The following is a 22,234-nucleotide window of genomic DNA, read 5'->3' as shown; positions in this document are numbered from 1 at the left end:
TATATAGTACCTGGTCGTTCTCAGCTGATATATAGTACCTGGTCGTTCTCAGCTGATATATAGTACCCGGTTGTTCTCAGCTGATATATAGTACCTGGTTGTTCTCAGCTGATATATAGTACCTGGTTGTTATCAGCTCTATATATTTCCTGGTCGTTCTCAGCTGATGTATAGTACCTGGTCGTTCTCAGCTGATATATAGTACCTGGTCGGTCTCAGCTGATATATAGTACCTGGTCGTTCTCGGCTGATATATAGTACCTGGTTGTTCTCAGCAGTATAGTACCTGGTTGTTCTCAGATGATATATAGTACCTGGTTGTTCCCAGCTGATATATAGTACCTGGTTGTTCTCAGCATTATACTACCTGGCCGTTCTCAGCTGATATATAGTACCTGGTTGTTCTCAGCTGATATATAGTACCTGGTCGTTCTCAGCATTATAGTACCTGGTTGTTCTCAGCTGATATATAGTACCTGGTCGTTCTCAGCATTATAGTACCAGGTGGTTCTCAGCTGATATATGGTACCAGGTTGTTCTCAGCTGATATATAGTACCTGGTTGTTCTCAGCTGATATATGGTACCTGGTTGTTCTCAGCTGATATATAGTACCTGGTCGTTCTCAGCTGATATATAGTACCAGGTGGTTCTCAGCTGATATATGGTACCTGGTTGTTCTCAGCTGATATATAGTACCTGGTCGTTCCCGGCTGATATATAGTACCTGGTCGTTCTCGGCATTATAGTACCAGGTGGTTCTCAGCTGATATATAGTACCTGGTCGTTCTCAGCTGATATATAGTACCTGGTCGTTTTCAGCTGATATATAGTACCTGGTCGTTCTCAGCTGATATATAGTACCTGGTTGTTCTCAGCTGATGTATAGTACCTGGTCGTTCTCAGCTGATATATAGTACCTGGTTGTTCTCAGCTGATATATAGTACCTAGTTGTTCTCAGCATTATAGTACCTGGTCGTTCTCAGCTGATATATAGTACCTGGTTGTTCTCGGCATTATAGTACCTGGTCGTTCTCAGCTGATATATAGTACCTGGTCGTTCTCAGCTGATATATAGTACCTGGTCGTTCTCAGCATTATAGTACCTGGTTGTTCTCAGCTGATATGTAGTACCTGGTTGTTCTCAGCATTATAGTACCTGGTTGTTCTCAGCTGATATATAGTACCTGGTCGTTCTCAGCATTATAGTACCAGGTGGTTCTCAGCTGATATATGGTTGCTGGTTGTTCTCAGCTGATATATAGTACCTGGTTGTTCTCAGCATTATAGTACCTGGTCGTTCTCAGCTGATATATAGTACCTGGTTGTTCTCAGCTAATATAAAGTACCTGGTTGTTCTCAGCTGATATATATATAGTACCTGGTCATTCTCAGCTGATATATATATAGTACCTGGTCATTCTCAGCTGATATATAGTACCTGGTCGTTCTCAGCTGATATATAGTACCTGGTCGTTCTCAGCTGATATATAGTACCTGGTCGTTCTCAGCTGATATATAGTACCTGGTTGTTCTCAGCTGATATATAGTACCTGGTTGTTCTCAGCTGATATATAGTACCTGGTTGTTCTCAGCATTATAGTACCTGGTTGTTCTCAGCTGATATATAGTACCTGGTCGTTCTCGGCTGATATATAGTACCTGGTTGTTCTCAACATATAGTACCAGGTGGTTCTCAGCTGATATATAGTACCAGGTGGTTCTCAGCTGATATATGGTACCTGGTTGTTCTCAGCTGATATATAGTACCTGGTTGTTCTCAGCTGATATATAGTACCTGGTCGTTCTCAGCTGATATATAGTACCTGGTCGTTCTCAGCTGATAAATAGTACCTGGTTGGTTCTCAGCTGATATATAGGAGCTGGTTGTTCTCAGCATTATAGTACCTGGTTGTTCTCAGCTGATATATAGTACCTGGTCGTTCTCAGCATTATAGTACCTGGTGGTTCTCAGCTGATATATAGTACCTGGTTGTTCTCAGCTGATATATAGTACCTGGTTGTTCTCAGCTGATATATAGTACCTGGTCGTTCTCAGTTGATATATAGTACCTGGTTGTTCTCAGCGTTATAGTACCCGGTTGTTCTCGGCTAATATATAGTACCTGGTTGTTCTCAGCTGATATATATAGTACCTGGTCATTCTCAGCTGCTATATAGTACCTGGTCGTTCTCAGCTGATATATAGTACCTGGTTGTTCTCAGCTGATATATAGTACCTGGTTGTTCTCAGCTGATATATAGTACCTGGTTGTTCTCAGCTGATATATAGTACCTGGTTGTTCTCAGCTGATATATAGTACCTGGTTGTTATCAGCTCTATATATTACCTGGTCGTTCTCGGCTGATATATAGTACCTGGTTGTTCTCAGCTGATATATAGTACCTGGTTGTTCTCAGCTGATATATAGTACCTGGTTGTTCTCAGCTGATATATAGTACCTGGTTGTTATCAGCTCTATATATTACCTGGTCGTTCTCAGATGATATATAGTACCTGCTTGTTCTCAGCTGATATTTGCTACCTGGTCGTTGTCAGGATTATAGTACCTGGTCGTTGTCAGGATTATAGTACCTGGTCGTTCTCAGCTGATCTTCCTCCCCATCTAAGTTCAATTCAGTCAATTGTTACAACATGTTCAGTAAATGAACATTCAGGAAGTGATTTCAGTGAGATGGTGACATTTACCCAGCATCACTAACATCTGTCAGAGCCTATCACGCAGCCCGGTTGGGCACCATGCTCTTTCAGGAAACATTTAAAAGCCTTAGCTGTGTGAAATAAATTATATATCCTGTCCTTCACGGTGTAAGTTCCTACAATGGCTCTGCAGTTCTATGTTTGGTACTTGTCTGTGTGTGGACTTCTTTGTAACAAAGGAAAGTGTTTGTTAGATACAACTGTACTTAATGGCATTTATGAGTTTCCTATAAGGTTTACGGCCTTTTTGTTGAAGATGTCGTATAAGGTGACCTGCAGCTTATGAGTTTTCATCCGTCTCAAGTAGCTACTGTAGTGCACAGAGGGTTTATAGCACAGGGATTCTTCAAAGATGGGACTATTGCCAATTTTTCCACACAAATATTTGTGACTTGTTTCAAGAAGCTATGTGTATGTCACACGTCACTACTTCGAGGCATTTGCTTTTCAAAACGTGTTTTTTTTGGCTGAAATCTGGAACATGTGAACTTTCATGTGCCTTAATAACAAACTTGTATGCCATCTGTAAATATGAATACCATTGTTAAGTTACGAGCCTAGTTGGTTTAGCCACAGAAAAAACACAGGAACCTTCCCGCTTGCCATGATTGGCTGAGATAATGGATGGTCTGGACATGCCGAGAGAAGAGTTCAGATTGGTCTGACTTGTTAACAGGTCAAAGGTCAGCGGGAAAAAGTTATGATGGACTCCTTTCATGCTGATTCTCTCTGATAATGAATCAGACGGATGAGGAAATCCCTGATTTTAGATAAAAAACATTTTTATTGAACCAGACATTGTCGTCTTCTGATGAGTGATGGGGAAGAAACGGCAATCAACAGTGTTGTTGTCACGGAAGAAGTTGATAGCGTTTTGAAGCAGAGAGTTGATTGCCATATGCGTAAAGATTCGAAAAGAGAAGGCTGTTGTATAAAACACTTGTATCCGGATTACATCTTCAAACTGAGGGCAACCATGGCGTCCATGACAGAGGGAGAATCATTCAGCCATGTATACGGGTAAGAGTCTAGCTACATTTTCAGATATTATTAGTTTCTAATTTAGTCAGAAAGTAATTTTCATTGCAAGGTAAAGTGTACTGTTATCTAGCTAGCTAACGTTAGCTGTCTGGCTCGCTAGCTAACGTGACGTGTAATGTCGTAATATTATTTGTGTGTCAGAAAACCATTTGCATTGATAGTTATAGCCTAATGTTAGCTAGACAACGTTGAACCTATTTGGTTAGCTTTAGCTAACTGAAGATTCTGGCATGTTAGTATGAGTTGGGATTCATTTATGGTTCCTTGTTTAGCTAGCTAGCTAAATGTCTAAAGAAAAGACTCCACTATGCAAGTAACCATTTCACTGTACTGTTTACATCTGTATCCAAACTGACTTGTTGGAAAGGTGGCATCTTATGATGGTGCCATGTTGAAAGTCACTGAGCTCCTCGGACGCCGCCAGCCGCAACCGGGAGACCCATGGGGCGGCGCATAATTGGCCCAGCGTCGTCCGGGTTAGGGGACGGTTTTGGCCAGCAGGGATGTCCTTGTCACATCGCCTTCGAGCAACTCCTGTGGCGGTCCGGGCGCAGTGCACGCTGACATGGTCGCCAGGTGTACGGTGTTTCCTCTGACACATTGGTGCTGCTGGCTTCTGGGTTAAGCGGTCATTGTGTCAAGTAGCAGTGCGGCTTGGTTGGTTTGTGTTCCTGGAGGACGCACGGCTCTCGACCTTCTCCTCTCCTAAGTACGTTGCAGCGATGAGACAAGACTGTAACTACCAATTGGATACCGCAAAATAAAAATAAAGCCACTGAGCTCTTCATAAGACCATTCTCATGCCAATGTTTGTCTATGGAGATTGCATGGCTGTGTGCTTGATTTTATTCACCTGTCTGCAAATGATGTGGCTGAAATAACCAAATGCACTCATTTGAAGGGGTTTTGATGTATATACATAAATTATAAAATACTTATTTTCCATCATAATTTTCAAATAAATTCATTTAAAATCCTATGTGATTTTCTGGATTTTTTTCTCGGTCATATTTGAAGTGTACCTATGATGAAAGTTACAGGCCTCTCTCATCTTTTTAAGTGGGAGAACTTGCACAATTGGTGGCTGACTAAATACTTTTTTGCCCCACTGTATATAGTGTACACACACTTGAGTATACCAAACATTAACAACACCTTCCTAATAATGAGTTGCACCCCCCCCCCCCCTTTGCCCTCAGAACAGCCTCAATTCGTCAGGGCATGGACTCTACAAGGTGTCATGTGATCCACCTACTACCATACCCTGTTCAAAGGCACATCAATAAGCAGTCATCCCTTTTCACCTGCATTCACCTGGTCAGTCTATGTCATGGAAAGAGGTGTTCCTAATGTTTTGTATGCTCTGTGTACATTTATATATATATTTATATATTTCATTACAAATTGATACTTTGAGTCAGATATTGATATCGCCCCAAAATAATATTGTGATATTTAACTGTATTGATTTTTCCCCCATCGCTAACTAACTAACTAACTAGCCAACTAGACAACTAGACAACTAGCTAGCCAACTAGCTTGCTAGAGACAACTAGCCAACTAACTAGCTAACTCACAAACTAGCTAACTAGATAACTAACTAAGTAGCAGTGTGGTGGAAGTGGTTGCAGCAGTAATATCTTCCTGATGGTTTATGTGGAGCAGCAGTAGAAGACCCACTGCAAACACACAGGAACGGAGTGTTCCCAGCTCACCGGGGAGTGTTCCCAGCTCACCGGGGAGTGTTCCCAGCTCACCGGGGAGTGTTCCCAGCTCACCGGGGAGTGTTCCCAGCTCTCCACGGAGTGTTCCCAGCTCTCCACGGAGTGTTCCCAGCTCACCAGGGAGTGTTCCCAGCTCTCCACGGAGTGTTCCCGGCTCTCCACGGAGTGTTCCCGGCTCTCCACGGAGTGTTCCCAGCTCTCCACGGAGTGTTCCCAGCTCTCCACGGAGTGTTCCCAGCTCTCCACGGAGTGTTCCCAGCTCACCCGGGGAGTGTTCCCAGCTCACCCGGGGAGTGTTCCCAGCTCACCCGGGGAGTGTTCCCAGCTCACCCGGGGAGTGTTCCCAGCTCACCACGGAGTGTTCCCAGCTCACCCGGGGAGTGTTCCCAGCTCACCACGGAGTGTTCCCAGCTCACCCGGGGAGTGAGCGAGGGAGGGAGGGAGAATAAGAGAGACTGAGAGAGATGGAGAATCCATGCCACCGTGAATAACTTGTGTGCATGTAGCGAGGGACGTATGTGTGTGTGTTGGTGTGTGTGTTTGTCCTCCTGACATAAATGACTAAGAAAACATTTCTCCTTGTTAGACTTAGAGGTAGGACTTCAGGAGGACGAAGGGATGTGTGCTCTCTCTCTGCTCATATTATTTATTCATTTTCTATCTCTTTATCTTTCTCTTTTTATGTCTCTATCTTTGTCTTGCTCCCGTGTGGCACAGCGGTCTAAGGCACTGCATCTTAGTGCAAGAGGCGTCACTACAATCCCTGGTTCGAATCCAGTATCACATCCGGCCGTGATTGGGAGTACCATAGGGTGGAGCAGAATTGGCCCAGCATTGTCTGGGTTTGGCCGTCATTGAAAATAAGAATTTGTTCTTATTAATTGACATGCCTAGTTAAATAAAAAAAATCTCTCTTTATCTTTCTCTCTTTCTCTATCTCTCATCTTTATCTTATATTTCATTCTCTGTCTTTTATCTCTTTATCTCACTCTCTCATTTTCTTTCTCTCTCATCTCTCTTCTCTCTGCATCTGTTTCTGCTTTCTCTCTCATCTCTCTTCTCTCTGCATCTGTTAAATTCAACCGGCTTTATTTGAAGGGGAATAATCAGTAAACATTACACTCACAAATATTGTAAAATAATATAGACATTTCAAATGTTATAGTATTGGCTATGTACAGTGTGCAAATAGTTGAAGTATGAAGGGGGCTAGTACATGTCCCTGGGCCTAGAAATGATTGATCTCCCCCTCCAGGATGGAGAAGCTGTCTTCATTAAAGTATGGGGGATCTAGTGGGGGGATATAGGTAGCACACAGGAGGACATTGTTCTCTGTTGAGATAATTTCCTTTAGAATTTCTAGACAAATGTAAAATGTTCCTGTTTTGATTAATTTAATGGAGTGAGTTTGTTCTGCTCTATACCAAATTAGCATACCCCCTGAGTCCCTTCCCTGTTTCACACCTGGTCGTTTGGTGGATGGGACTACCAGCTCTCTGTAACCTAGAGGGCAACCAGTGGGTCCGTCTCCTCTATACCACCCACCTGGTAGTGTGGTGGATGGGACTACCAGCTCTCTGTAACCTAGAGGGCAACCAGTGGGTCCGTCTCCTCTATACCATGTTTCACACCTGGTAATTTGGTGGATGGGACTACCAGCTCTCTGTAACCTAGAGGGTTACAGTGGGTCCGTCTCCTCTATACCAGGTTTCTTGCAGTATGACAATGTCTGCATTACCGATTTCTTTGGTGAAGTCCGGGTTCCTGCTCTTTAGGCCAAAGGCAGATGACCTCAGGCCTTGGATATTCCAGGATGATATAGTGAAGGCTTTGTGTTCCATAAAGTGTCCAATGCTGTTGGTCGTGGTTTGGCCTCAGACCAGTAAGTGTGAGCAGAGCTTTCATGTTGGGCGATGTCCTTTAAGGTCCTGGCGAAGGTGGGCTCTGCTGCCTTGTAGTGGTGGACCTGGTCATAAAGGTGGGCTGCCTTGTAGTGGTGGACCTGGTCATAAAGGTGGGCTCTGCTGCCTTGTAGAGATGGACCTGGTCATAGAGGTGGGCTGCCTTGTAGAGGTGGACCTGGTCATAAAGGTGGGCTCTGCTGCCTTGTAGAGGTGGACCTGGTCATAAAGGTGGGCTGCCTTGTAGTGGTGGACATGGTCATAAAGGTGGGCTGCCTTGTAGTGGTGGACCTGGTCATAAAGGTGGGCTGCCTTGTAGTGGTGGACCTGGTCATAAAGGTGGGCTCTGCTGCCTTGTAGAGATGGACCTGGTCATAGAGGTGGGCTGCCTTGTAGAGGTGGACCTGGTCATAAAGGTGGGCTGCCTTGTAGAGGTGGACCTGGTCATAGGGGCTGTTCTAGTCCAGGGTGGACCTGGTCATAGAGGCAGTTCTTGTCCAGGGTGGAGTGGTGGACCTGGTCATAGAGGCTGTTCTAGTCCAGGGTGGATCTGGTCATATAGGCTGTTCTAGTCCAGGGTGGACCTGGTCATAGAGGCTGTTCTTGTCCAGGGTGGAGTGGTGGGCCTGGTCATAGAGGCTGTTCTAGTCCAGGGTGGACCTGGTCATAGAGGCTGTTCTAGTCCAGGGTGGACCTGGTCATAGAGGCTGTTCTAGTCCAGGGTGGAGTAGTGGGCCTGGTCATAGAGGCTGTTCTAGTCCAGGGTGGACCTGGTCATAGAGGCTGTTGTAGTCCAGGGTGGAGTGGTGGACCTGGTCATAGAGGCTGTTCTAATCCAGGGTGGAGTGGTGGGCCTGGTCATAGAGGCTGTTCTAGTCCAGGGTGGAGTGGTGGACCTGGTCATAGAGGCTGTTCTAGTCCAGGGTGGATCTGGTCATAGAGGTTGTTCTAGTCCAGGGTGGACCTGGTCATAGAGGCTGTTCTAGTCCAGGGTGGACCTGGTCATAGAGGCTGTTCTAGTCAAGGGTGGAGTGGTGGACCTGGTCATAGGGGCTGTTCTAGTCCAGGGTGGACCTGGTCATAGATGCTGTTCTAGTCCAGGGTGGACCTGGTCATAGAGGCTGTTCTAGTCCAGGGTGGACCTGGTCATAGAGGCTGTTCTAGTCCAGGGTGGAGTGGTGGACCTGGTCATAGAGGCTGTTCTAGTCCAGGGTGGAGTGGTGGACCTGGTCATAGAGGCAGTTCTTGTCCAGGGTGGAGTGGTGGACCTGGTCATAGAGGCTGTTCTAGTCCAGGGTGGATCTGGTCATATAGGCTGTTCTAGTCCAGGGTGGACCTGGTCATAGAGGCTGTTCTTGTCCAGGGTGGAGTGGTGGGCCTGGTCATAGAGGCTGTTCTAGTCCAGGGTGGACCTGGTCATAGAGGCTGTTCTAGTCCAGGGTGGACCTGGTCATAGAGGCTGTTCTAGTCCAGGGTGGAGTAGTGGGCCTGGTCATAGAGGCTGTTCTAGTCCAGGGTGGACCTGGTCATAGAGGCTGTTGTAGTCCAGGGTGGAGTGGTGGACCTGGTCATAGAGGCTGTTCTAATCCAGGGTGGAGTGGTGGGCCTGGTCATAGAGGCTGTTCTAGTCCAGGGTGGAGTGGTGGACCTGGTCATAGAGGCTGTTCTAGTCCAGGGTGGATCTGGTCATAGAGGTTGTTCTAGTCCAGGGTGGACCTGGTCATAGAGGCTGTTCTAGTCCAGGGTGGACCTGGTCATAGAGGCTGTTCTAGTCAAGGGTGGAGTGGTGGACCTGGTCATAGGGGCTGTTCTAGTCCAGGGTGGACCTGGTCATAGATGCTGTTCTAGTCCAGGGTGGACCTGGTCATAGAGGCTGTTCTAGTCCAGGGTGGACCTGGTCATAGAGGCTGTTCTAGTCCAGGGTGGAGTGGTGGACCTGGTCATAGAGGCTGTTCTAGTCCAGGGTGGAGTGCTGGACCTGGTCATAGAGGCTGTTCTAGTCCAGGGTGGAGTGGTGGGCCTGGTCATAGAGGCTGTTCTAGTCCAGGGTGGACCTGGTCATAGAGGCTGTTCTAGTCCAGGGTGGAGTGGTGGGCCTGGTCATAGAGGCTGTTCTAGTCCAGGGTGGAGTGGTGGACCTGGTCATAGAGGCTGTTCTAGTCCAGGGTGGAGTGGTGGACCTGGTCATAGAGGCTGTTCTAGTCCAGGGTGGAGTGGTGGACCTGGTCATAGAGGCTGTTCTAGTCCAGGGTGGAGTGGTGGAGCTGGTCATAGAGGCTGTTCTAGTCCAGGGTGGAGTGGTGGACCGGGTCGGTAGAGGCTGTTCTAGTCCAGGGTGGAGTGGTGGACCGGGTCATAGAGGCTGTTCTAGTCCAGGGTGGAGTGGTGGACCTGGTCATAGAGACTGTTCTAGTCCAGGGTGGAGTGGTGGACCTGGTCATAGAGGCTGTTCTAGTCCAGGGTGGAGTGGTGGACCGGGTCGGTAGGCGTTAGGTTTTGAAGCACAGTCACAGGAAATGCATTTGTTTACCCGCTGTATTGTAGCAGGGTGGAAGTATTTTCGTGTGTGTATAAATTAGCAAAATTAAATTTTAAAAAACAACAACAGTTTTTGCTTTGTCATTATGGGGTATTGTGTGTAGATTTATGAGGGGGAACAACTATTTAATTAATTTTAGAATAAGGGGTCTGAAAACCTTTCCGGCAAGATGCAATGCACTTCTCTCTCTCTCCTGTCAATTTGTGCAAATTCATCGTTTTATAACTTCATTTTTGCATTGTTACATCATCAGTAGTAAATCAAATCAAATCAAATGTATTTGTCACATGGTTAGCAGATGTTAATGCGAGTGTAGCGAAATGCTTGTGTAGCGAAATGCATTTATCATTCATTCCTATAATGTCTCATCTATAATGTTTTGTTTGGTTTTGATCCTTTCTGTTTATATATTAAATCTATTATTATTCCAGTCGTTAACCGCATCCCTTGTCGGACTGGACACATTTTTTGCAGAGCACACAACCTATGCTTGAGTAAGGACGCCCACCTGATTACGCTTAGAAGTAGGCCTTGTAAGGCCCAAATTGCATTGCATTGCATTGCACGCAAATGTAAGCATAAAAATGGTCCCAATTGGGGGATCTGATTAGTGTTTCTGATTGGCTTAATGCACCACCAATAATGACCTGTGGAGCTTCTCAAAATAAACAAAGTCTGTTTTTAGAATCAATTGAGAATTACAAATAGTTCCTCAATCTATATGAAAAATCTTTCTAGCTCTCTCCCTTTCGATAACCACTCAGTGTGAAAGAGAACAATGTCATGCTCTGATCCAGTGGAAATGTCATAATAATAGGCCTACCATGATTACTTCTTATCAGTGCTTGACTTGAACTGAAATAGGTGCTGGTACTGTTTATAGTTAGGTGTTAGGAGCTCCACAATACTCTTGAGCTGATATTCTATGAGAGGAACAGGAGCTCAAGCAGTTTGACGTGCCGGTACTCCGCTCTGGTGAACTCCTGCCCAAGTCAACCACTGCTTCTCATCAGTGCTGGACTTGGACTGAAATAGGTTTCAGTACTCAGTAGGTTCAGGAGCTCCACAAAAAGCTAATATTCGATAAGAGGAACAGGAGAATTTGAACCGCTGAACTCCTGCTCAAGTCAACCACTGCTTCTTATCCCTTGATCAAATAGTCTACAGCTGTGTCTGTCCTGATCTCACTGGAGCAGGAAGCTCTGAGGGCCCAGAATATTTGATACAATGTTGCAAGTTTTCTGAAGCACTGAAGCTTTGTGCCAGTTAAAGGAGCAGGAGGAGAATGGTTGGGTCAGGTTACATTTTTTTAAATTTTTCTGGTGATGCAGATCTCTGGCTCCCTCTTGAATCATTTGTGTCTTAGAAAGTACAAGGTCCCTCCCCTTTGACCTGCTCCAATGCGGTTTTGAGGTTGCGTTGAGAGAAATTGAGGAAGGATGAATTGGGAAAGAGCCTAGCACTCACCTGCCAAACTAGCTAAATGACTTCCTCCTCCTCATCATCATCAACCTCAGCAGCCCACAGAGCAGACTGTGAAGTCAATCTCACCCCCCCTGCTACAGTCAATGACCTCCCCCTTCCTCATCATCAACAGCAGCATCCCGCAGAGCAGACTGTGAACTGAGTCAATCTAGCACCCACAGAACTCATTTTGTGGGTATTTAATTCTGCTACAATTACCTCAGATCATTATATAGTAGGCCGGCACAGCAGGAGACTAGTGAATCACAGCTTTACTGTTGTGTTTCTCTCTGTTCTAAACTTTCTCTGCATTCTAACACTTTGCATTTTATGAATCAAGTTGTGCCTGACCGTGAAAGAAGTTGATAGTGTATTGAGGGGAAATACATAGTTGGGTTGTTTATATAGTGTGAATGTTGTGCTATTGTTTTGCTGTGAGATTGTGAAATATTGAAAGTGGCCGAGTGCTCACAGGTCCCCACCTCTGTCGGGTCCCCGCCTCTCTGTCTGGTCCCCGCCTCTCTGTCTGGTCCCCACCTCTCTGTCTGGTCCCCGCCTCTCTGTCTGGTCCCCGCCTCTCTGTCTGGTCCCCGCCTCTCTGTCTGGTCCCCGCCTCTCTGTCTGGTCCCCGCCTCTCTGTCTGGTCCACGCCTCTCTGTCGGGTCCCCGCCTCTCTGTCGGGTCCCCGCCTCTCTGTCTGGTCCCCGCCTCTCTGTCTGGTCCCCGCCTCTCTGTCTGGTCCCCGCCTCTCTGTCTGGTCCCCACTTCTCTGTCGGGTCCCCACTTCTCTGTCGGGTCCCCACTTCTCTGTCATGTGTTTGGTGTGAAAGAGAATGTGTTCTCATCGTAACTTCCGTCCCGTCTTCAGGGTTGACCATTGGAACAACGAGAGAGAGCGTGTGGTGCTGATCACAGACAGCTCTCTGCTGATCTGTAAGTACGACTTCGTCATGCTCAACTGTGAACACATACAGAGAATCCCTCTCAACTTTGTGGACCGCATCACCCACGGCAACTTCAGCTTCCCCCAGCGGTCTCTTCTCACGTGAGTAACCCCTTCGTCTCCATCACTGCCTCTCCTCTTCCTCCTCTTCCTCCCCCTCGACCCTTTGCTTACTGGAAAAGAAGACAATGTTTTGATGCTGCAGGGGAAGGGAGAGTTAAATGGGTTGATGCAAGGGAGGGAGAGTTAAATGTTTTTATGATGCAAGGGAGGGAGAGTTAAATGTTTTGATGATGCAAGGGAGGGAGAGTTAAATGTTTTGATGATGCAAGGGAAGGGAGAGTTAAATGTGTCATGGTGGTTACGGTTTCATCCCAGGTTTTCTCTAGACAAACTTTTGTTCATGTGGATGAGGAGAGAACGAGAGGGAGAGAGAGAAAGTGTGTGTGTGTGTGTGAGTTGAATGTTTTTTTGTATTGCCTTTCCAAACTGTCTAGATGTGGTAATTAGTGTGGTATCCAGCACATAAACCACTTTCTTCTTTATTCTAAAGGAGCTGTTGTCAATATAAGAAAACTTACCAGGAGAGAAAGATGAATTCTGCCTCCGTCGTTTTCTGTACCTCGTTAGTTTAAAGGAAGAGAAGAGAAGGACTGGTAGGGGTAAAGCAGAGGTGGCTGTAAACAGATGAGGGGAGGGAGAGAGAGAGAGGAGAACTAATGGTTAGATGAAGAATTCAAAAACCTAAGAAAGGAATTGAGAAACATATCCAACCAAAAAACACAGAGACCCAGAAAACCTTTTACATTTTACAATGGAAACACTAAAACAGTGCAGAAATACACTACGGAAAAAATAAAGAACAAATGATGGAATCGACCCACTTCTGGGAAAACTTAAACAAACAACAACATAAAGAGTTGAGTCTATCCAAAACGTAGATGAATGGATAAACCACTTCTCCAATCTTTTTGACCAAGCTGCCATCAAGGCCAAAGGTGGCTACTTTGAAGAATCTCAAATATAAAATATATTTTGATTTGTTTCGCACTTTTTTGGTTACTACATGATTCCATATGTGTTATTTAATAGTTTTGACATCTTTACTATTATTCTACCATGTAGAGAATAGTACAAAGAAAAACCCTTGACTGTGTAGTGTGTGTCTAATCTTTTGACTGTACAAATCTTAGAATCAACTATTAAAGACTACCAGAACCCACTGGATTCCAGAACCCACTGGATTCCAGAACCCACTGGATTCCAGAACCCACTGGATTCTCCAATTACATTGAATGAACTACAGTACAAAATACAAACCCTCCAACCCAAAAAGGCCTGTGGTGTTGATGGTATCTTCAAATGACATGATAAAATATACAGGTCACAAATTCCAATTGGCTATACTTAAACTCTTTAACATCATCCTCAGCTCTGGCATCTTCCCCAATATTTGGAACCAATAACTACTGTAGGACATGCATCAAAAGCAACCTTGGGAAAATCCTCTGCGTTATCATTAACAGCAGACTCGTACATTTCCTGCAAATTTCTAATTGGCTTTTTACCAAATGTATGTACAACAGACCACGTATTCACCCTGCACACCCTAATTGACAAACAAACAAACAAACAAGTGTGCGGTTAAATCAGTCATAGATTTGGATTGTCCTTTATGGTTATGAGGTCTGGGGTCCGCTCACCAACCAAGAATTCACTAAATGGAATAAACACCAAATTGAGACTCTGCATACAGAATTATGCATAAATATCCACAGTGTACAACGTAGAACAACAAATAAGGCATGCAGAGCAGAATTAGGCCGATACCCACTAATTATCAAAATCCAGAACTGAGCAGTTAAATTCAACAACCACCTAAAAGGAAGCGATTCCCAAACCTTCCATAACAAAGCCATCACCTACAGAGAGATGAACCTGGAGAAGAGTCCCTTAAGCAAACTGGTCCTGAGGCTCTGTTCACAAACACACCCTACAGAGCCCCAGGACAGCATTTTTGTATTTTCTTTAAACTGCATTGTTGGTTAAGGGCTTGTAAGTAAGCATTTCACTGTAAGGTCTACATCTGTTGTATTTGGCACATGTGACAAATACAATTTGACCTGATCATGAGAAAACAAAAAGATAATTTCTTGACACATTGGAAAGAATCAACAAAAAAACTGAGCAAACAAATATGCTCTTTGTCCCTAAACAGAGAGGACACAGTGGCAGAATACCTGACCACTGTGACTGACCCAAACTTAAGGAAAGCTTTGACTATGTACAGACTCAGTGAGAATAGTCTGAGGCAGACATGGCTCTCAAGAGAAGACAGGCTATGTGCTCACTGCCCACAAAATGAGGTGGAAACTGAGCTGCACTTCCTAACCTCTTGTCCAACGTATGACCATATTAGAGAGACATATTTCCCTCAGATTACACAGACCCACAAAGAATTTGAAAACAAATCCAATTTTGATAAACTCCCATATCTACTGGGTGAAATACCACAGTGTTGCATCACAGCATCAAGATTTGTGACCTGTTGCCACAAGAAAAGGGCAACCAGTGAAGAACAAACACCATTGTAAATACAACCTATATTTATGTTTATTTATTTTCCCTTTTGTACTTTAACTATTTGCACATTGTTACAATGCTGTGTATAGCCATAATATGACATTTGAAATGTCTCTATTCTTTCGGGACAGACAGACTGAGTGACTGAGTGACTGAGTGACTGAGTGACTGAGTGACTGAGTGACTGAGTGACTGAGTGACTGAGTGACTGAGTGACTGAGTGAGCGAGCGAGTGAGCCCTGCTGAGATTCCAAATAGCCACACCCTGAACTCTAGCTCATTTGTCTATTTGCTCATGCAATTTACATTACAAAATACACTACAAAAACACTATAATTGGCTTTTTCTTACAGAGAAAATAAAAACCATGCATTTTAATGATTTGTATTTGGTTGCACTTGATTGGTTGATTTCTATTTCTACATTTGAAAGTAGGCCTAACTGTGCTCGCTGTAACCAGTAGCAATTAATGAGATAAACAGCAGAGGGCGCTCTAGGACATTACTTCAGTTGCCTCAATGTCTACCACAGCTTTATATTGTAAACCTACTTTCCTTTAACTCTGTTGTCTTTGCACAATGTTGTTCTAAATGAATGATTTGACATGCATTGGTGTGCTGTAGTACGCACGTACAGGTGGGCACCTTATAACACACCTGAAGGATATGCTGGATGCCATGTAATAGAGTCAATGAAGTCCTCTGCTGAGTCCCATACACAACATATTAGATGCTTTTTGGGGATCTGGGTCACTCAATTCAGAGGGGTGTGGGGAAGAGAGAGGCCACAAGGAGTATATCTGTTCTCCTCTCTCCCTCCATTCAAACTCTGACTCTGCTCTGACTCAATCTCTAGCTCTGACCAGCCCTGACTCCATCCCTAGCCCTGACTCCATCCCTAGCCCTGACTCCATCCCTAGCCCTGACTCCATCCCTAGCCCTGACTCCATCCCTAGCCCTGACTCCATCCCTAGCCCTGACTCCATCCCTAGCCCTGACTCCATCCCTAGACCCGGCTCCATCCCTAGACCCGCTCCATCCCTAGCCCTAACCCCATCCCTAGCTCTGACTCTATCCCTAGCCCTGACTCCATCTCTCACTCCATCCCTAGCCCTGACTCCATCCCCGACTCCATCCCTAGCCCTGACTCCATCCCCGACTCCATCCCTAGCCCTGACTCCATCCCCGAATCCATCCCTAGCCCTGAATCCATCCCCGACTCCATCCCTAGCCCTGACTCCATCTCTGAATCCATCCCTAGCCCTGACTCCATCTCTGAATCCATCCCTAGCCCTGACTCCATCTCTGAATCCATCCCTAGCCCTGACTCCATCTCTGAATCCATCCCTAGCCCTGACTCCATCCATAGCTCTGAATCCATCCCTAGCCCTGAATCCATCCCTAGCCCTGACTCCAGCTCTGAATCCATCCCTAGCCCTGACTCCAGCTCTGAATCCATCCCTAGTCCTGACTCCAGCTCCGACTCCATCCCTAGCCCTGACTCCTTCCCTAGCCCTGACTCCATCCCTAGCCCTGACTCCATCCCTAGACCTGACTCCATCTCTGAATCCATCCCTAGCCCTGACTCCATCCATAGCTCTGAATCCATCCCTAGCCCTGACTCCATCCCTAGCCCTAGCCCTGACTCCATCCCTAGCCCTGACTCCATCCCTAGCCCTGACTCCATCCCTAGCCCTGACTCCATCCCTAGCTCTGACTCCATCACTAGCTCTCAATCCTTCCCTAGTCCTGACTCCATCCCTAGCCCTGACTCCATCCCTAGCCCTGACTCCATCCCTAGCCCTGACTCCATCCCTAGCCCTGACTCCATCCCTGGCCCCGACTCCATCCCTAGCCACGACTCCATCCCTAGCTCTCAATCCTTCCCTAGCCCTGACTCCATCCCTAGCCCTGACTCCATCCCTAGCCCTGACTCCATCCCTAGCCCTGACTCCATCCCTAGCCCTGACTCCATCCCTGGCCCCGACTCCATCCCTAGCCCCGACGCCATCCCTAGCTCTGAATCCATCCCTAGCCCTGACTCCATCTCTACCCCTGACTCCAGCCCCGACTCCATCTCTTCCCCTTATAGAGCTGCTGTTTACACTTTTCCATTCCTTTCTTTTCCTCTTTCACTTGCCTCTCTCCTATTCTTTCTACAGCTCTCTTTTTCTCCTCTCGTTCTTTAGCTCCTTCATGCACATCCTTTGGAGGGAGGGAGGGAGGGAGGGAGGGTGGATACATGGTTGGATGGCTGGCTGGCTGGATACATGGTTGGATGGCTGGCTGAGAAGGACATTATGAGACTGTATTGAGCAATCAGGGGATTTGTGTGTTGGCTGAGAGACAATATGGGACACTGCCATAACAGCTGAACTGTTCCTGATATTTATCTAGTGTTGTTGCAGGGAGGCCCAGGAATTTATAGTCGCTTGCCCATCAGCTTAACTAAGAATACAGTCAGTGTGTGTTTGTGTCTAGGGGGTGCGGAATGGGGTCGGTGGGTGGGTGTGTGTGTGTTAGTGATGCGCAGGTCAGCTATTTGTTCACCCGCACCCGCCCACAATTGCTGATAACACATCCACAACCGCTCATTTATATGGAATAAAGGGAAAATCTGAGGCCCGCACTCGACCCTAGCCCGCTAATATAGAAAATGCGCTATACAGTCGGAGATGGCGGATGATATCATTAGATACAGTACATGCAGCTTCTCTTCTGTCATTATTGTTGCCCCAAGAAGACTTTAATAAAAACCCTCAACAGAATGATGTCATAAAGGGATAGAATGAATGATGTCATAAAGGGATAGAATGAATGATGTCATAAAGGGATAGAATGAATGATGTCATAAAGGGATAGAATGACTGATGTCATAAAGGGATAGAATGAATGATGTCATAAAGGGATAGAATGACTGATGTCATAAAGGGATAGAATGAATGATGTCATAAAGGGATAGAATGAATGATGTCATAAAGGGATAGAATGAATGATGTCATAAAGGGATAGAATGAATGATGTCATAAAGGGATAGAATGACTGATGTCATAAAGGGATAGAATGACTGATGTCATAAAGGGATAGAGTGAATGATGTCATAAAGGGATAGAATGAATGATGTCATAAAGGGATAGAACTCCATAACACAGGGGAGCACTCCATAACACAGGGGAGCACTCCATAACGCAGGGGAGCACTCCATAACACAAGGGAGCACTCCATAACATAGGGAGCTCTCCTTAACACAGGGGAGCACTCCTTAACACAGGGGAGCACTCCATAACACAAGGGAGCACTCCATAACACAGGGGAGCACTCCATAACACAGGGGAGCACTCCATAACACAGGGGAGCACTCCATAACGCAGGGGAGCACTCCATAACGCAGGGGAGCACTCCATAACACAGGGGAGCACTCCATAACACAGGGGAGCACTCCTTAACACAGGGGAGCACTCCTTAACACAGGGGAGCACTCCATAACACAAGGGAGCACTCCATAACACAAGGGAGCACTCCATAACATAGGGGAGCACTCCATAACACAGGGGAGCACTCCATAACACAGGGGAGCACTCCATAACACAGGGGAGCACTCCATAACACAGGGGAGCATTCCATAACACAGGGGAGCACTCCATAACACAAGGGAGCACTCCATAACGCAGGGGAGCACTCCTTAACACAAGGGAGCACTCCATAACACAGGGGAGCACTCCATAACACAGGGGAGCACTCCATAACACAGGGGAGCACTCCATAACGCAGGGGAGCACTCCTTAACACAAGGGAGCACTCCATAACACAGGGGAGCACTCCATAACACAGGGGAGCACTCCATAACACAGGGGAGCACTCCATAACACAAGGGAGCACTCCATAACACAGGGGAGCACTCCATAACACAGGGGAGCACTCCATAACACAGGGGAGCACTCCATAACACAGGGGAGCACTCCATAACACAGGGGAGCACTCCTTAACACAGGGGAGCACTCCTTAACACAGGGGAGCACTCCATAACACAGGGGAGCACTCCATAACACAGGGGAGCACTCCTTAACACAAGGGAGCACTCCTTAACACAGGGGAGCACTCCATAACACAGGGGAGCACTCCATAACACAGGGGAGCACTCCTTAACACAAGGGAGCACTCCTTAACACAGGGGAGCACTCCATAACACAGGGGAACACTCCATAACACAGCCAACACTGATGTCATCCTCTTTTACCACTTCACCTAATCTTTCCTAAACATTAGACTACTGTTCTGGCCCTCTGTTATTTTTAAACTGTCTATTTCACAGCTTCTTTTCTTATTGAATTAAACTCTTGACAACTCTTGTCCTTTTTTTCCTCAGTGGACCAACGTTAACTTTTGCAGCCAAGTTTTCACGACATATTTTTTTTCCGGTTTCTGTGTATTTGGAGTGAGACAGTTAGGCCCTAAAGCTGAGGCTTAGTCTACACGGTAACACTAAAGCTGAGGCTTACTCTACACGGTAACACTAAAGCTGAGGCTTAGTCTACACGGTAACACTAAAGCTGAGGCTTAGTCTACACGGTAACACTAAAGCTGAGGCTTAGTCTACACGGTAACACTAAAGCTGAGGCTTAGTCTACACGGTAACACTAAAGCTGAGGCTTAGTCTACACGGTAACACTAAAGCTGAGGCTTAGTCTACACGGTAACACTAAAGCTGAGGCTTAGTCTACACGGTAACACTAAAGCTGAGGCTTAGTCTACACGGTAACACTAAAGCTGAGGCTTAGTCTACACGGTAACACTAAAGCTGAGGCTTAGTCTACACGGTAACACTAAAGCTGAGGCTTAGTCTACACGGTAACACTAAAGCTGAGGCTTAGTCTACACGGTAACACTAAAGCTGAGGCTTAGTCTACACGGTAACACTAAAGCTGAGGCTTAGTCTACACGGTAACACTAAAGCTGAGGCTTAGTCTACACGGTAACACTAAAGCTGAGGCTTAGTCTACACGGTAACACTAAAGCTGAGGCTTAGTCTACACGGTAACACTAAAGCTGAGGCTTAGTCTACACGGTAACACTAAAGCTGAGGCTTAGTCTACACGGTAACACTAAAGCTGAGGCTTAGTCTACACGGTAACACTAAAGCTGAGGCTTAGTCTACACGGTAACACTAAAGCTGAGGCTTAGTCTACACGGTAACACTAAAGCTGAGGCTTCGTCTACACGGTAACACTAAAGCTGAGGCTTAGTCTACACGGTAACACTAAAGCTGAGGCTTAGTCTACACGGTAACACTAAAGCTGAGGCTTCGTCTACACGGTAACACTAAAGCTGAGGCTTAGTCTACACGGTAACACTAAAGCTGAGGCTTAGTCTACACGGTAACACTAAAGCTGAGGCTTAGTCTACACGGTAACACTAAAGCTGAGGCTTAGTCTACACGGTAACACTAAAGCTGAGGCTTAGTCTACACGGTAACACTAAAGCTGAGGCTTCGTCTACACGGTAACACTAAAGCTGAGGCTTAGTCTACACGGTAACACTAAAGCTGAGGCTTAGTCTACACGGTAACACTAAAGCTGAGGCTTAGTCTACACGGTAACACTAAAGCTGAGGCTTCGTCTACACGGTAACACTAAAGCTGAGGCTTCGTCTACACGGTAACACTAAAGCTGAGGCTTAGTCTACACGGTAACACTAAAGCTGAGGCTTCGTCTACACGGTAACACTAAAGCTGAGGCTTCGTCTACACGGTAACACTAAAGCTGAGGCTTCGTCTACACGGTAACACTAAAGCTGAGGCTTCGTCTACACGGTAACACTAAAGCTGAGGCTTAGTCTACACGGTAACACTAAAGCTGAGGCTTAGTCTACACGGTAACACTAAAGCTGAGGCTTCGTCTACACGGTAACACTAAAGCTGAGGCTTAGTCTACACGGTAACACTAAAGCTGAGGCTTCGACTACACGGTAACACTAAAGCTGAGGCTTAGTCTACACGGTAACACTAAAGCTGAGGCTTCGTCTACACGGTAACACCAGATACACATAATGAAAGAGAAATCTCAATATACACTTAAGATTAATTTTTTGGGGGATGAATTGTTTTCTCTTCATTCAACCTGCCTGCCACCCACCAGCCCTTTATCCACACAATATTTAATTATCCTAAACCTGCCCCCCCCCCAGCAGAGGGACTGTGTGTGTGTGTGTGTGTGTGTGTGTGTGTGTGTGTGTGTGTGTGTGTGTGTGTGTGTCATTCTCCTGTCTGTGTGTGTGTGTGTCTAAGTGTCTATGTGTTAAGTGACTGTGTGTCTGTGTGTGAAGTGACTGTGTGTCTGTGTTAAGTGACTGTGTGTCTGTGTGTTAAGTGACTGTGTGTCTGTGTGTTAAGTGACTGTGTGTCTATGTGTTAAGTGACTGTGTGTCTATGTGTTAAGTGACTGTGTGTCTATGTGTTTTAAATGACTGTGTGTTTAAGTGACTGTGTAGTTAAGGACCTATCGACGTACAGCTCTCGGGGCGATCAGTGAAAGTCAAATCCCCAGCGTTGTGGTGTATTGTCAACACAGTGAAGACTTCCAAGGCCTCTGGCAGGTTAGAGAACCCAGCCCTGTTGTGCCTGTCTGGGCTAGTCCCTCCACTCTGGTGCTTACCTGAGGAATTCTGCCTCTTCAGACTCTTTTCTATCTCCATTGATAACCAGGGCAATAGGCTCCACGCTCATACAAAAGGGAAGTGTATACACACCCTATCCCCTCTCCTCCACCCTCGCCTTCTTTTGCTGAAACATAATCAGTAGTCTTTTGAGCCAGGGCTTTGGGACTTTGTGTCTTTCTACTCTCCTTGAGTCTCCTTTCCTTCCCCTTTAGGAAGTCGTACCCTCCTTGAGTCTCCTTTCCTTCCCTTTTAGGAAGTGGTACCCTCCTTGAGTCTCCTTTCCTTCCCTTTAGGAAGTGGTACCCTCCTTGAGTCTCCTTTCCTTCCCTTTAGGATGTTGTACCCTCCTTGAGTCTCCTTTCCTTCCCTTTTAGGAAGTGGTAGCCTCCTTGAGTCTCCTTTCCTTCCCTTTAGGATGTTGTACCCTCCTTGAGTCTCCTTTCCTTCCCTTTTAGGAAGTGGTAGCCTCCTTGAGTCTCCTTTCCTTCCCTTTTAGGAAGTGGTACACTCCTTGAGTCTCCTTTCCTTCCCTTTTAGGAAGTAGTACCCTCCTTGAGTCTCCTTTCCTTCCCTTTTAGGATGTTGTACCCTCCTTGAGTCTCCTTTCCTTCCCTTTTAGGAAGTGGTACCCTCCTTGAGTCTCCTTTACTTCCCTTTTAGGATGT

The 22,234-nt window shown here is 46.1% G+C and overlaps 1 protein-coding gene across 2 annotated transcripts in view; it reads left to right on the top strand.

Moving 5' to 3' along the window:
- The window catches only part of tprg1 (tumor protein p63 regulated 1), a 104,259-nt gene that overhangs the window by 60,054 nt on the left and 21,971 nt on the right, over positions 1-22,234 (top strand). For both annotated transcript variants that reach the window (XM_031822308.1, XM_031822306.1), the window contains one exon: positions 12,259-12,435. In XM_031822308.1, the coding sequence (XP_031678168.1) occupies positions 12,259-12,435 (177 nt within the window). The remainder of the gene's footprint in view (positions 1-12,258; positions 12,436-22,234) is intronic.

Source organism: Oncorhynchus kisutch, linkage group LG4 (assembly GCF_002021735.2).
Source record: "Oncorhynchus kisutch isolate 150728-3 linkage group LG4, Okis_V2, whole genome shotgun sequence".
NCBI classification, from domain to species: Eukaryota; Metazoa; Chordata; class Actinopteri; order Salmoniformes; family Salmonidae; genus Oncorhynchus; species Oncorhynchus kisutch.
Note: the sequence above shows the minus strand (reverse complement) of the source record. Positions and strands in the feature narration are given on the sequence as shown.